The 16,554-nt window shown below is 39.0% G+C and overlaps 1 protein-coding gene across 3 annotated transcripts in view; it reads right to left on the reverse strand.

Moving 5' to 3' along the window:
• Window positions 1–16,554, reverse strand: part of KITLG (KIT ligand) — a 138,032-nt gene that overhangs the window by 22,438 nt on the left and 99,040 nt on the right. For 2 of the 3 annotated variants that reach the window (XM_006889497.1, XM_006889498.1), the window contains exons 4-5: window positions 6,180–6,350; window positions 4,778–4,934 (exon numbers count right to left, since the gene is read on the reverse strand). In XM_006889497.1, the coding sequence (XP_006889559.1) occupies window positions 4,778–4,934; window positions 6,180–6,350 (328 nt within the window). Of the gene's footprint in view, window positions 1–3,578; window positions 3,666–4,777; window positions 4,935–6,179; window positions 6,351–16,554 lie in introns of all 3 variants that reach the window. The other variant, XM_006889496.1, reaches the window with a different exon arrangement.

The following is a 16,554-nucleotide window of genomic DNA, read 5'->3' on the forward strand; positions in this document are numbered from 1 at the left end:
CCAGTTACTGAATCAATCCATCTCATAGAGGGCCTTCCCCTCCTGTACTGTCCCTCCACCCCACCAAGATACTAGCACTCTTGAATAATACCCAGAGCTAGCAGAAAATACCTTCAAAGCACATAAAGGACCTTTTATGACTGCTTTTTCAAAATCTGGGGATTTAGTGTGTGATGTAAATCGGAATTTTAGATTTTAGGGAACACTATGTAGTAGCAAATATTATGTTACAGAATATCCTCAGTGTGTTAAGCATTGCACTGTGTAATCAAACACATCAATTTCTCTGCAGTGAAATGAATAGTCACTTTAGAAAAAGAATGTATTTGTTGTTGTTGAGAATACACACAGCAGAACACACATCAATTCAACAAATCCTCCACATGCAATTCAGTGACACTAACAACATTCTTTGGGGGAACTTGAGTGGTTTAGTGGCAAAGAAATATAGAGTCAACTCAAAGATATATAGCTCAAATTCACCAGCTACTCCACGGAAAAAAGATGAATTCTCTTCCCTTAAAATTTACCACCTCTGAAAACCCACTGGAAAGTCAGCTAAAGTTGGTCCAACCTGATAGTACAAAACAATGATATTCTTTGAGTTTCACAATCACTCTTATGCTCCTTTTTTGACAAGTTCTCCCCACTCCCATTAAATAAACTCACTGCCTCTTAAGATTCTTATCTAACCTCTCAAAGTGTTACCAATTTGATCCTACGCCCTACAAAGACAAGATTGTTTAATAAACAAACAAAACTATACACAACTTCATCTCAGTCCACGTCATATTTTGGTTGGTGGGGGGGGGGGAAACCCCAAAGAGAGATAGTAAATTGAGTTTTTGCTTTTTTTAATTTATTTTTTGTTTCATAATTATAAACAAGTGTTGTACTGCATCACACTAGGGTGGTTGTTGTTGTTAGGTGCTGTCAAGTTGCATACGACTCACAGTGACCCTATGAAGAAGAGATCTGAACCCTGTTCTATTCTGTGCCATTCTCAAACTTCCTCAAGAGATTCTAAAAATTACACTAGAGTGTCACAAAACCAAAACTAGGGAAAGCATGCCAAAGTAAACCAGCTGAACAGATTTCAAAGGGCAACTTGAGAGGACAAAGAAATGGATCATAATGGACAGTGCAGAGAGCTGGAATTGGAGAATAAAAAGGGAAGCACTCACTCGAACTGGAAAACAAATTTAAGCCTTGAGTCATATTGAGCAATACTGAAAGATGCTATGGGCAATATATTGAATGACGCAGAAAGCATCAAAAGAAGATGGAGGGAATCACTGTACCAAAAAAGAGCTGACTGACACTGAAAAATTTTGGGAAGTACATGAGCAGGAGCCAAGGGTAATAAAGAGGAAGTGGGATCTGCATTGAAGGTGTCTGACAAAAAAATAAGGCCCCAGAAATCAATGGCTTATTTCAATTAATAGATGCAGCCTTGGATGCACACATCCGTTTATGCCAGGAAATCTGGAGGACAACTATCTAGCCAACAGATTGTAAGAGGTCCATATTTGTTCCCATTTCCAAGAAAGGTGATCCAACTGAATGTGAAAGCTATCAAACAGTATCACAATATCACATGGAAGCAAAACGCTGCTGAAGATCATGCAAAAACAGTCTGAACAATACATTGATAGGGACCTGCCAGAAGTTCAAGCAGAATTTAGAAGAGGCCACAGCACCAGGAATAACATTGTTGATATCAGATGGACCCTGGCTAAAAGTCAAGAATACCAGAAGAATGTCTATTTGTGTTTTACTGACTATGCAAAGACATCTGACTGGATCATAATAAGTTTCGGCTGACATTAAGAAGAATGGTAGTTCCACTTAATGGCACTTAGTTCCACTTAATGGTGCCCAGGCGAAACGTTTACCTGGACCAGGAGGCTGCTGTGTGAAAAGAGCAGGGGAACACTGCATAGTTTAATATTAAGAAGGGAGTGTATCTAGGTTGTATTCTCTCACCATACCTATTTGTTCTAGTGTGTATAATGTGTTGAGTTGCTAACCAAAAGGTCAGAGGTTTGAATCCAACAGCTACAATGAGGGAAGAGCCTCTTCCTGTAAAGATTTACAGCCTTACAATCATGCTGGTGGTTAGCTATGGGTTAGAATCAATGTGAAGACAGTGGGTTTGGTTTGGATTTTGTAGTAAAAACCAAGGAACCGTAGTGGTGCAGTGACAGAGTACTCAGCTGCTTAATTTCTGTGACAGCGATTCAAACAAAAGTTGTGGTAGTCTTTTTCTGCAAGCATGATGTTGCTGTCCTGAGATGTCATCAAGTCAGGTACAACTCATAAGGACTATGCTCAACACATCTGAACCTCGCCCTATCTTGCGTCCTCTTCTCCATCTCTAATATACTCAAGTCCACTGGTACAGTCTCAGGCCAATACGTCTTGTTGAGAGTCTTCCTTCTTTTGCTGACCCTCCGCCTTTCCCAGCATGATGTCTTATCCCAAGAATGGGTCCGTCCGGAAAATATACCCGAAGTATGTGAAAGGAAGCTTTCATCATCCTTTATCTCTAAGGAGCACCTTGGCCTGCACTTCCTCCAAGACAGACTTGTTTACTCTTTTACCAATCCATGGGATATTCAGTGCTTCTCTCCAACACCATAATTCAAGGACACTGATTCTCTTTCTGTCATCCTTATTCACTGTATGCTTTTCAAATGCATAGGAAGTAACTGAACATATCATAGCTTGGATCAAGGCACACCTTGGTCTTAAAATTGACATTACTGCAAAGATATATAGCCTTAGAAACTCTATGAGTAAACTTCTCTCAGTCTTACAAGTTTGCTCTGAATCAGAACTGACTGGAGGACATAGGGTTTGCTGCTTTTTGTGTGTGAATGTGATGGCTAGTGTATTATACTACTCACTCCTTTTTAGTCTTCGATGATTCTTAAAAGTTAGTGCTCCCTTAATAATTCTGATGGAAGATCTTCTTAACTAAAAGCAGACACACATTTTTTCCCTCCTACAACTTCCAAGAAGCTTTAGGGTCAGAATATTTAGTAAATCAAACAACCTTTATAGTGACCTTTGCCTGGATTTGGAAAGAGGACACAGTTTTCCAGGAAATGGGGCTCTTGAGTAAGAAAACAGAAATTTCAGGAAAATAGGGATATCTTCTTCCAATATGTAATTTTATAGTTAAAAAAAAAAACCCAGCAAAATTTCCAAACACACAACAGTAAACTGTGATATGTACAAAATGGGAAATGGTCTTATAACAGTGAAGCAAATTTCATGCAAAATATATCTGAAATCCATGAAGATGTCTATCCAATAAAATCCTATTCCCAAAAGGAATTTCACGTTTTACTTATAACAATCTTACAGAAATTTTATTGAAAGCATTCTCTAAACATTGCCTCAAACTCTGCAGAAACTCAGTCACTTTGCCCTAACATGTAATCCCCAGGTGGGCCACCGCATGAAGAATAGTAACAGAACAGTAGTAATCACGAGAATGTCCTTTAAATCCCATGCAGTTCTCCTATGGATGCTACCTGGAGCCATGCAGTAAATCAGGTATTTGTACTTACTATTATTACTGCTACTGCTGTCATTCCTAAGGGAGCTGGCTGCAACAGGGGGTAACAGAAATGGTTTTGTGACACTGACTCTGGAATCTAAATAAAAAGCAATAATGTGTCAGTGCTGCAAGGCGATGTATGTAAGTTAGAGACCCCACAAGGTGAAGTGCAATATAACTTTCCAGCCCTGCTTCCCAACTCTCGGTTACTAGATTCTATGCAGCAGGGGGCAGGACATGGGAAACGGTGTCATGCTTGGAAAAGCGGAAGGTCTGTGAGAGAGGACTGACACAGTGACTGCAGAGATGGGCTTAAGCTCAGTAGAGATTATTAAGGATGGGGCAGAGTTTCATTTTATACACAGGGTCGTCATGAGTCAGAGGGGACTCAACAGCACTGAACAACACAACAACAACAGCGTATTTCAAACTGGGTCCTGCTGTTTTATGTGATTAAGAAATTCATGATAATTGTCTCATAGAACAAAGACTTACTTCACATCTGTGCTAAGAAATATGGGGGGGAGGAATTACAAAATTCTTATAATTTATTACTAGACATCATGAGGAGACCATGAAATTAAAACTTTGTATTATAGGAAACCACTAAAGGTTTTAAAGGGAGTTTTAATATAATAACTGGAGAGTATTGAAGTCATGATCCTCAGAGAGACTCATAAAGAAAATATTTGAGAAGGGAGCATTAAGGAGACATGGGTAAAGAATAGTATAATTTTAATTAAAAAATTTTTAAGCATGTATCAAATAAGGAAAAAGAAATCTATTATTTACTAAGATACAATGCTTTAATTTGAAAATCATGTTATTTTTAGCTTGAAAACCAACAAATTCCCAGCCTCTGTTGTTGTTGTGTTCTTTTAAGTCAGAACTGACCCATAGCAGACCCTCCAGTGAGTTTTCAGAGGGAGTTAATTGCATGGGAGGAGACTGTCCATCCTTTTCCTGCAAAGCAGCTGGTGGATTTGAACCACATGCCTTTGGGAATGCAGCACAGCTTCTTACAACTAGGCTTTCAGAGTTCCCACAACCTCTAGCTTCTGAAATTGCCTTTTATATTAGACACACACATGCACACACACACCTTTTTATAGTTAGACAAATATTTGTTTCAAAAGAAGATACTTATCTACATGTATAAGATTCAAATTGGCTAAGTGCATTTAAAACGGGCACGCTTCTATGTCTTACCTTTATTAGGACTTAATGTTGAAGAAAACACACAATCACTAGTGTCAGATGTCTCTCTAAAGTCCTTAACAGCCTCTATGGATCTATTGAAAATGTTAAAGAATTGTTCTGGAGTAAATTGCCTGAGTTCTGGGTCCTTAGATCCTTTTATTACATTCTAGAAAGGGGTAAAAACAAGCAAACAAATAAAACAAAGTCAACATTAAATTTTCAAATAGTCTGCTAATTTAACTAAGGTTGAAGTAACAGACTTTAAATATATCCTTCATAAGAAGTGCAAGTCCTGAAACAGATGAGGGAGTGAATAATTTAAAAGCGACGTATGATAGGGTCTTATGGTTATCACAAGAGTCCACAATTAAGGTTGCATAGTGGAATGTACTTGGGGCGGTGGGAGGGGTGTGGGGGGATTGTGTACCAGGGAGGGAGTCTTTCTTTTACTTTTGAAAGAGAGGAGCGAACTGGGGGGGGGGAGGAGGGGACAGAAGGGAACCAAGAAATGAATGGAAAGCCAAAATCTCTGTAAATGCTCATTAAAATTGTGAAGAAAAAAAAAAGAAGTGCAAGTCACTCAAAGTTGGTTCCATCAGACAAGGTATAATGAAGGAAATGGCATTTGTGTTGGTGACTAAAGGATGATTCAGCATTCATTAAATGGCAATGCTAGGCAGAGTGTTCCAAATACTACCGCATGTGTATTTAATATGTTGGTTGGAACCCAGGAGACTGCAGGTCGAGTTTTTTGAGGGGGGATTAACTGACTCAATATATCCATAAACACACAGAATAATACATATTTTTATTGTTAGGCGTCGTCGAGCCAAGTACGACTCAGCAACCCTATGAATAACTGATCTGAACCCTGTCCTATCCTGTGCCATCCTTACAATTTCTGACATGTTCAAATCTACTGCTGCAGTCACTGCTGTAAACCCATCTCGTGGAGGGTCTTCCCGTCCTTTGCAACCCCTCCACCTTCCCAAGCATGATGTGCTTCTCCAAGTAATCACCTCTCCTATCATGGAGAACTGCATAATGTTATATATTATTACTTTTATCAGAGTTCCTAGATAGTATAAAATTTTAATGCTCTTGAAACGAAAGGTTAGTTTTTCAAGTGCATACATACAAAAGTTCATCAGAAAAAAATCTGACAACTCTCTTTGCACTAGTAGGATGTAGAAAGAAATGTTAATTTTCACCTGTCATTGATATATTCTGATTTCAGAAATAAGAAACTGATACAAATATAATATAGTGATTAGTGCTATCTGTTCAATATAACATAAACGCAAAATCACACTAATAAAAACTCCCCAGTGGCCCTCCCCCAAACTCTCTACCAACAAATAGCCTCAATTTTAGAAGAGTATTAAAAGTAACCCCGATGATGCAAGGTTACCTTAGGTGTGTGCTCTTGAACGCACACCCACAGGTCATCCACTATCTTCACAAGTTTGTCTATGATAGAATGATTACTCAAGCCTTCAGGAATACTTGAAAACTTGCTCAGGAGCTCAGTCAAGCTGATTGTCAATTGTTTCACCATCTCACTTAACCAACAATGACTAGGCTGCAAAAAAAGCAAGAGAAAATTGAAAGAAAGGGAGATTAAACATGCATTTTTAGGTAAACTCAGAGCAACATTCAAAGCCAACAATGTTCCAGTCAATGTATTCTGGACAAAGGATTTCCTTATCCCCAATGCTTCTGGTATTTTGTTTAATGCAAGTCACTATGTGTTGGGATTGGCAAAAGTAAAAGACATGATAGAATCAATGCTTATGCTTCACAAAGAACAGATTCTGTCTAAGAATATTTGTCTCTCATTTAGTATATTCTCAAAAGATCTGCAGGCACAGAAGGAATTGCCAACAATTGCAGTGGGAGAGTCTTGTCTCCTCCAATCTTTTGAGCGATGTAAGGTAATGTAATGTAATGTAGATATAATGAAATTTCTTTCCCCCCCAACTTTTTATATATTTATTAATTTTAATGAAAGTTTACAGAGACTTTGTATTTCCATTCTTTTGTTCTTGTACTTTTCTCCCTGCCCAACCTCCCCTAGCCCCACTTCTCTCTTCTCTTTTAAAAGTAAATGAAAAATTCTTTCATTGTTGTACAATCCCTCCCTCAAATCCACTCCACTATGTAGCCTTCGTTCTGGATTCCTGTCATGACAAAATACCTAATCTTATATCTCTTTTAAAAAGTTCTCTCCCTTATTTGTTTCAATGCAGTATACATAATTCATCCCATCTTTCTCAGTCTCCCTCCAACTCGTATGTCAGTCCCATTTTACAACAGTGGCCCTATGCCATATTTGTCCTTTTGTGACTGAGATAGTCTCTTGTTTTCTAATACTGCTTAGCAGAAAGGTCTGGTAATATACCGTTGAAAGACAACCAGTGAAAACCCTGTGCAGCCCAAAGGTCTGACTGGTAGCCATTGTGGGGATGGTACAGAACTTGGCAGTGTTTCATTTTACTGTGCATAGGGTCTCCATTGCTTAGGAACTGGCTCAGTGATGTTAACAACAACAACAACAACAACAACAACAACATATCTCCAAAGTGTATAAAGAGATACCCAGTCTTCAACCCTTTTAGGAATGTGGTCTGATAATGGATTACCTTAGTGAGCCCTGGAAAAAGGGAGGAAAAAAACACATAGAACAAAGTCATAAAAAGTGTCAGGCTTCCTGGTTGGAGAGAGAGACTGGGAGAACCCCAGAAACTGTAACCCTGACTTATCATCCACCAGGTCTAAAACTGAACTTACTCCAGCAGCTCAGTTTTCAGCCAAATAACACAAGTGTATAAAGTGATGAGTACTGAATGTCCCATGGGCTGCCAAAAGAAAAAACAAGTGTCCCAAACAAGTACAGTCTGGGTGGTCCTTCCAAGCAATGATAGTGGAATTTTGTCTGATATACTTTGGGTATGTTGTCACGAGGGGCCAGGCATCGGAAAAAAAACATCATGTTGAGAAAAGTGGGAGGCTCAGAGAACAAGAGGAAGACCACCAACAAGATGGGCTGACACGCGACTATTAATTGTGATAGGCTCCAGTTTATCAGAGATGGTATGTTGTAGGATTGGCAAGGTTCAGATTTGTTGTTTATAAGGTCACTATAAAACCTGGTGAACTTGATGACCGCTAACAACAACAGCAGCTATAAGGTGAAGACCACCACTAGGGGGGTACAACACTCCTTATAGCAAGCAACCACTCAAGATCAAAAGAGAAGCTTTTGCCGGAGGACAAACTTTGGAATGCAGGATGGGTTAGGAAAGGAGGAATGGAATGGCAAAATGCCAGGAGGAAATGGGGAAAGTGATGTTACATTGCAGAATTTATAATCAATGTCATGAAACAAAATGCATATGAGTTGAATGTAAAACCAATATGCTCTTTCCCTTGAAATGTATATCAATTTTTATTGTGCTATAAACTTTCACTCAATTTGTATTTTTTTTAATATGATCTGATAGAGAAGCAGTAACCTCATCTAGTAGTGGGACAGGCTACATAATGGCTCAGAACAGAATGAAAATGTGCAGACTCTCATTCAAAACTACTAAGATTTTTCAAGACCATGGTAGTAGAGCATTAAGCTAAATATGAATCATTCTATTGCAGGGCAAGCCCTGTCAGACTGCAGAAGTCTCACACCTCTGAAAGGAGCCCTGCCTACAGGTGATTAGAAACTCAAGCTATGGATTTAGGTATGTTGTTAGTGTTATGTGCCATAGAGTCGCCTCTAGATTACAGGCAGATCTTAGTCTCTAGATTGATATCATTGTTCTTTAGCACTCTGAAGGGGTCCCTGACAGCAGATTTTCCTAATGCAACTCATCTTTTGATTTCTTGACTGCTGGTGCTAAAAGTGTTGCTTATGGAAATGAGCAAGGTGAGAATGTTAATAACCTCAATCACTTTTCCATCTCTCATGAAGCTACTTCATTCATCGAGAAGCTGGACTCCATGAATATGTATGTGGCATGAGGATTGGAGGAAGATTCATCAGTAACTTGTGTTATGTAGAAGACACAACCTTGCTTGCTGAAAGTGAGAAGGACTTGAAGCACTTGTTGCAGAAGATCAAAGAATACAGCTCAATATGGATTGCATCTCAATGTCAAGAAAACAAAGATACTTAACACTGGACCAATAGGCAGTATCATAATAGATGAAGAAAAGACTGAAATTATCAACAACTTCATCTTACTTGGATCCACCATTTACACCCTTGGTACCAGCAGTCAAGAAATCAGGAGACACATTGCACTGGTACCAGCAGTCAAGAAATCAGGAGACACATTGCACTGGGAAAGTCTGAAGTTAGGGACCTTTACAAATTATTGAGGTGTAATGTCAGTTTGAATCATCTGATTCAGGCCATGGTCTTTCCAATCACTTGTTATGCTTCTGAGAGCTCGACAATGAATAAGGATGACAGAAGAATTGATGCCTTCGAGCTTTGGAGAAGCTTTGAGTTGGAGAGAAACACTGTATATCCCATGAATTTCCAAAAGAACAAATATGTCTTGGAGAGGGTGCAGCCACTGCTCTCTTTGGAGGCAAAGATGATGAGGCCTGGCATCATGTACATACCTGAAGCATGTTGCCAGGAGAAGCTATTTCTTCAAGAGGGACATGATGCTTGAAAAGGTAGAGGATACACAAAGGAGAGGAAGACTCTCGACCAGTTGGCTTGACATGGAGACTGCCGCAATTGGCTCTATTGTGTCAGAAACTGTGAAAATGGCACTACATAGGACAAGATTCTGATCTGCTGTTTATAGGGTTACTATGTGCTGTACTTGACTCAACAACACCTAACAACAACATGATGCTGACTATTTGTCCAATGGTGAGAATCTTTTGTTTTCTTGATGTTGAGATGCAATCTATATTGAAAACTGCAGTCCTTGAGCTTCTGTATGCCAACACTTCAGTTCTTTCTCAGTTTCAGCAAGCAGGGTTGTGTTATCTGCATAACACAGGCTGCTGATGAGTTTTTCTCCAATCTTGATGCCATATTCCTCCTCGTACAGCCTAGCCTTCCAAATTATCTGTTCCACATACAGATTGGAAAGGTATGGAGATAGGATGAATCCCTGACACACTCCTTTCCTGATTTTGAACTATCCAGTGTTTCCTTACTCTAGTCTGACAAATGCTTTTTGGTCCAAGTATAGGTTTCACATGAAATTCATATTTATTTCCATAAAAAAAGGGTGGTCCAATTGAGTACAGAAATTATCAATCAATATCACTAATAAAGCAAAATCTTGCTGAAGATTATTAAAAAACGACTGGAACAGTACATTGATGGAGAACTACTAAGAACACAAGCTGGGATTGGAAGAGGCCATGGTGCTGGGACATCATAACCAAAGTCAGATGAATCTTTGCTAAAAGCAGAGAGTAACTAGAGGAGTCTATCTGTATTTCATTGACTGTGCAAAGGTTTTTGACTGTGTGGATCGCAATAAATTGTGGCTAATCTTGAGAACAATGAGAATCCCTGTGGGATTATTAGGTATGTTGTTGTTGCTGTTATGTGCCATCAAGTCACTTGCGACTCATAGCGATCCTATGTACAACAGCCCTAAACCCTGCTCTACCCCTTGCCAATCTCATTGTCTCTGACGCATCTATCCCCATTTTCCCCGTGATAGAATCAATCCATCTCATTGAGGTATAGCTGAGTCCAATTCCAACTCAGATTTTCCCAAGCAAATTGCCTAGGAATATATGTAAGCTACAATTTATTGAGGAAGACCCTTAATGATAAGGATTGCCATGGTGACTGCAGTAATGGGCTCAACTGTGCCAAAGATGATGAGGATTCACAGAACAGGGTAGGGTTAGGATCTATTGTTCACAAAGTTGCCATGAGTTGTACTCGACTCAATGGCACTTAACAACAAAACAATTTATTCCCACACTTAATTTGCTGGCTTATAGAACAGAAAAAACAAAGTCTTTTATATAGGTTAGTTATGATGGCAGAGTACAATTTAAATAAAAATTGTCTAAGAGCAACAACTTAAAAACAAAGTCTTCCACGTGAAGTTATTCCCTCTACAATAATACCTGTTACAGAGAACTGCTAAAAACAATGTGCTGAATGGATACACACACCACTGAACAAAACAATGAGTGAATGAGGAAAATACTCCAAAGCAGTGGCAAGCATGCTCTTTCCATAAAAGGTCACACAGTGAAAATTTATGCTTTGTGCACTGAAAAGCTCGGTGGTGTACAGAGTCAATGTTTTGACAGTTAACTAAAAGGTTCAAGGTTCCAGCCCCTCCAGAGGCCCCCAGAAGAAAGGCTTGTGTTCATCTTCCAAAAAAAATCAGATACTGAAAAAGCTATAAAGCACAATTCTACTACAGCAAATGTGAGGTTACCATGAGTCAGGATCAATTTGGTGGCAACTATATTATGTAATATGAGGAAACAAATTTCCACAGAATTTGGCTGTATAAACTAAGCTTGTAAACCATATAAAAAGAGGCAGCAGGCTGGATTCGGCTATGTGTTTCCGCATGGTGACTCCTGCTCTAAGTGGTTCTGGGTCAATATAGGTTTAGATTATTAGGTAAAAATATCTCAGTATATGGAAAGGATTTTAAGATTTTAAAAGCTCATATTACAGTTGTTGGTTGTAAATTCACAAACTCCCTATATTCTTTTGGGTACAATTATTTTATTTGGGAAGTGATTCTAGGAAATATAAGAGTATAAGAAGTAAAATAGGACAGAGAGACAGGAGCCTATAAAGAGCACATTTCTGAGCTGATTATAGTCACAGACAATGAGGGCTCTAACCCGTCCAATCCTCTCTAGTCTGATAGTCCTGGGCCATAGTTGCCTAGGCGGTAAAGGACTTGGCATATGCATTTACCAACTCCAGGTCCTCCTTGCTTGAGTGTTGCTTCTGGGGTTTTGATTCCTCCATACTTTATGATTTTTTTCTTCTCTTCCTACTATCTTTTCTTTTACAAAGCTCTCATGGAGGGCACTGATTTGCTTTTTTAACTCTCTAAAATATTACAATAATATAAATCATATTATTGTTGCTGTTGTCATTGTTCATGCCATTGAGTCAGCTTCAACTCAGAGATCCCATATATAACAGATTGAAATCATGCCTTATCCTGTATCATCTTCAGTCTTGCTACGCTTAAGCTGACTGTTACAATCACTGTGGTAATCCATCTTGTCTTTGCTGACTTATTCTTTCAAGCATGATGACATTTTCCTATGACTGTCCCCATCTAGCAACATGCCTAAAGTATGTGACACATGGTCTCACCATCCTTGCTTATACTTCTGTTAAGACTTTGTTCTTTTGGCAGTTTATGATACATTCAATATTCTTCACCAATAGAATTCTGTGGTATCAATTCTTTGGTCTTTCTTATCCACTATCCAACTTTCTCATGCATATGAAGTAACTGAAAATGCCATGTAAAATATCATGGTAAGAGACACCTTACTCTGTGAAGTGAGAACTTTACTCTCTAGCATTATACAGAGGTTTTTAGCAGCAGATTTGTCTCTGTAATACACTGTTTGATTTGTTGACTTCTGCTACTATGGGTGTTGACTGTGAGTCCAAGTAACACAAAATTATTGACAACTCCCATCTTTTCTGTTTATCATGATGCTACCTGCTAATATTAACTAGCTTATTTATTACTGTCAAGTTGGAACTGATTCCTTCTTGACCCTCCAGTGAGTTTCAGAGGCTGTAAATCACACAGGGGAAGACTGCCTTCTTTCTCCAATGGAGCCCTTTGATTATTGTTGTTTTTATGTAGAGTCAGGATGGACACTGACAGTCAGGTCAGACAGCTGACACTCCAATGGGAGTTCAGAGACAGTAAATCATACGAGAAGAGATTGTCCCTCTTTCCCCCATGGAAAAGCTGGTGAGTTCAAACTATGTGTCTTTGGATTGGCAGTGCAACTCCTCACCACTAATCAACCCGAGCGACCTTTGATGATGATGATGATGATGATTGACTTCGTTTATTAGGATCCATGGATTGCTAAGAAAACCAACAGGTTAATCCTGAAGAATGTGAAACCAGGCTGCTTCTTGGAGGTAAAGTTTCTGAAGATCCACTTGATATACTTTGGGCATGTTGAAAAGAGACATTATGCTTGGGAGGATGGAGGCACAGAGCAGGAGGGGAAGATCCTCGATGGAATGGATTGACTCAGTGATTGGTGTAATTGGCCTAAGTGTGTCAGAGACCGTAAGGGTGGCTCAGGCTAAAACAGGGTTCAGAGCTGCTTGTACATAGGGTGATTATGAGTTGCAACCAATTCGATGGCACCTAACAACAATAAAAAAAATTTAATATAACTTCAACTATTATAAAAACCTTAAACTTTTAGATAAAATCTCATGCCATAGAAAATTAATCAAATCATCTTTAATTCTATAAATATCTCAGAATTTCTAGAGAGAAATGCCTCTATTTCTAGAGTGGAATGTCAAGTAACTAATTTATTCTGTACGAAATGAGTGGCTCAATTTTTAACTCATTTAATGGAGCCGTTTTCAACAAAAAGAATACAGCCCAAAAGGAAATAGTTTATCTATAAATAAGTAAGTCCCAGAAGCATTTTAAAAAATTATAAACTTTTGGGATCCTTAGTTACAGCTACAAATAAATAAAATAAACTAAGTCCTAAATGGGAATTCATTTAAATGTGTATCTAGGCTATTTCAATGCATCACAAACAAGTTATCTAAGACTGCTATGTTTCCAAAGAACACCGAGAATGGATTCCTTTGTTTTACTACATACAAGTTCATCTCAAGCACATGCAAGTTCATGTTTATATCATTACCAAAGTGTCTTTCAAAGCTGTAGGTCTGGTGTTACCACTTTGTGAGTTCCTTTCCATTTACATATATATATCTCAAAATACAGGTGCCATCAGTCAACTCTGACTCAAGGAGACCCCCCCCCCCATTTGTCACAGTGATTGTAACAGTGCTTACTAAGACTTTTCAATGATGGATATTGTGGAGATGGATTGCCATGTTTCTTCTTGGGTACCTCTGAAGGGCTAGAACCCCCATCCTTTAGGTTAAAGGCAGAGCTGATAACCCTTTGAACCACCCAGGATTGTTTCCACTGTCATTCTGAAATCCATTGTTTACTCCACTAACAGCCTGTTTCATGAAACTTACAGAACTGCCTCACAGGGATTCCTAGGCTGCAAACTTTGCAAGAGCAGATAACCAGGACTTTTCCCAATTAGCAGCTCTGTGGACTCAAACCTTCAACCACATCATTAGCAGCACAGCACTTAACTGTTGGGCCCACCAATGATTCATTTAACACAACAAAAAATTTTTACTGTTAAATACACTTTCACTTGCTGAGCTCTATCGGGCATATCAAGTTTGAAAAGCTGTTACAGAGCCCTATGATTATAGTGTATCACTTAATGGGCTTGCTTGTTTGAATGGACTGGTCACTCCTCAAGAGAAAGATGAGAAGTCTCCTTTCATAAATATTTACAGCCTTAGATACATGATAGAGTGTCACTCTGAGTGGAAATTGACTCAAGAGCAGATTTACTGACAGCACAAAGGCACAGGGCTATAAGGGGCATAACAAGTCAAAGATAACATTGAGAAGGAGAATCCCAAAACACATAACTGTGCTTATGCAAAACCTGTACATAGACCAAGAAGGAGTTGTCCAAATAAAACAAGGGGGCACCATATACTTTAAAGTCAGGAAATGAGTGTGAGAGAGTTGTATAATTCATTATCATTCAATCTGTAAGCTAAGCAAATAATTTCCAAAGCTGGACTATATAAAGAAGAATGTGACATTTATTTGACTTGGACGAACACTCATCAACAGTCTGTGCTGTGCAGATGACATAACTTCGCTGAAAGTGAGGAGGACTTAAAGCAGAAGATCAAGGACAATAGCTTTCCATATGGATTGTATTTCAACAGCAAGAAAACAAAAATCCTCACCACTGGGCTAATAGAAAATGTCACTATTGCTGGGTGAAAGACTGAAATTGTCAACAGTTATATCTTTCTTGGATCCACAATTGACATCCTTGCTATATCAGCAGTCCAGAAATCAAAAGACGTTTGACACTGAGAACATCTGCTGTCAAGGACGTCTCCAAAGTGCTAAAGAGCAAGGATGTCAGTGTAAAGACTAAGGTGATCCTAATGCAAGCCCTGATATTTTTAATTGCTTCATAGGCATCTGAAAGTTGGACAATGAATAAGAAAAGCCAATAAGAATCAATGCCTTTGAACTGGAGTGTTGGAAAAGAGCCCTGAATGTCCCACGGTCTGTTAAAAGAACAAACAAGTATATCTCAGAGGAAGTACAACCAGAGTGCTCCTTACAGGCAAGATGGTGAAAGGAAGACTCTCAAAAATACGGATTAACCCCGTGACTGTAACCCAGGGCTTCAGCATGTGGGAGATATCAAAGATGGTGCAGAAGACAGGGAAAAGCTATGATTAAAAAAAAAAAAAGTTCAGTGTCCCTGTGAGCTGTAGCTAACTCAGTGTCACACAGCAAAAATATGGCAGAACATGGACCTCTGATGGCAAAATCCATTGAGAGTTGTACTGCTAATTCAAAGGCAACTCCCTATGGACTATGTCATCTATCCTACCATGTTGTTGTTGATGTACCACAGCTCTGAACTCTGCTGAGTCAATCTTAACTGTCTCTGACACTCCTACCCCCTATTCCCCAGTCATACTGATACTAAAACTCAAGTTAGCAGCCACTGTGTCAATTCCAACTCTTAATGACCCTCTGACAGTTGAGCTATGCTTCCCATGCAACTTACAGACTTGGAAGTCAACTAGAGGGTGTATTATGTAGTTGTTGTTAGGTGTTGCCCAGTCAAGTACGACTCACAGTCATGCTATGGATCACAGACCTGAACTGTGTCCTACCCTGCGCTATTCTCAGCCTCTTGTATGCTGTGGTATGTTATGAGTCAGTTCTAACACAGGCTAAAGAGAGAGAGAGAGAAGGTAGAGGGGATTTCAACAGTTAAAACCACTCAGCTGGAAAATGTGGTTTGTGTGGCAAATAGGCTGCACATATTTCTTCAATCTCATTCCTTGTTTTACGAACATGTATGCCCAGCCTCCACTTCAATCTCTGACATGTAAAAACCAAAATCAAATTCCTTTGTTTTGAACTCAGGTATTCCTTTTGTTTCTGTGGTCTTTGCCTTAAATGAACAGGTTCTTTCTTTCTTTGTGGTTAAAGCAAAAAAGAACTCTTTCTACTGTCCCCCTTCCCGCCCCCCACCCGCCCGTTTGTGTTTGTTTCGTATTTTTAAGTTGGGGAATTCTGGAATGCTTACAACCACTCTGTTTATCTCTATTTTCAACTGAACTCTATGTTTACATTTTAGAGTCTAGGTGATACTTAGCTATAACAACCCCTCCCCACTCCCTTCGTTTTCACATCAACACTCTGAGAAATTAACTTTTTCCAGTAAAATGTTTTAAGCCCCAAACCTGTCATTTCTTTTGATTAAATCATGGAAATTCCAGAATCTAAACTCACCCTAATGTTTGCCTTTCTCAATCATGAGCAGTTCACTGATCGTGGGTGTAAACTTCCTGTCCATTCCACTGCTAAGATATTCTGTATTTCCTAAGGTTTGGAAATCCTATTTTATTCATTACTTATGAATGCCAACATATCCTTGATGAGGACTCCATAATCAGT

This window comes from Elephantulus edwardii, unplaced genomic scaffold, assembly GCF_000299155.1.
Source record: "Elephantulus edwardii isolate Elephantulus edwardi_28Jun2011 unplaced genomic scaffold, EleEdw1.0 scaffold00078, whole genome shotgun sequence".
NCBI lineage: Eukaryota > Metazoa > Chordata > Mammalia > Macroscelidea > Macroscelididae > Elephantulus > Elephantulus edwardii.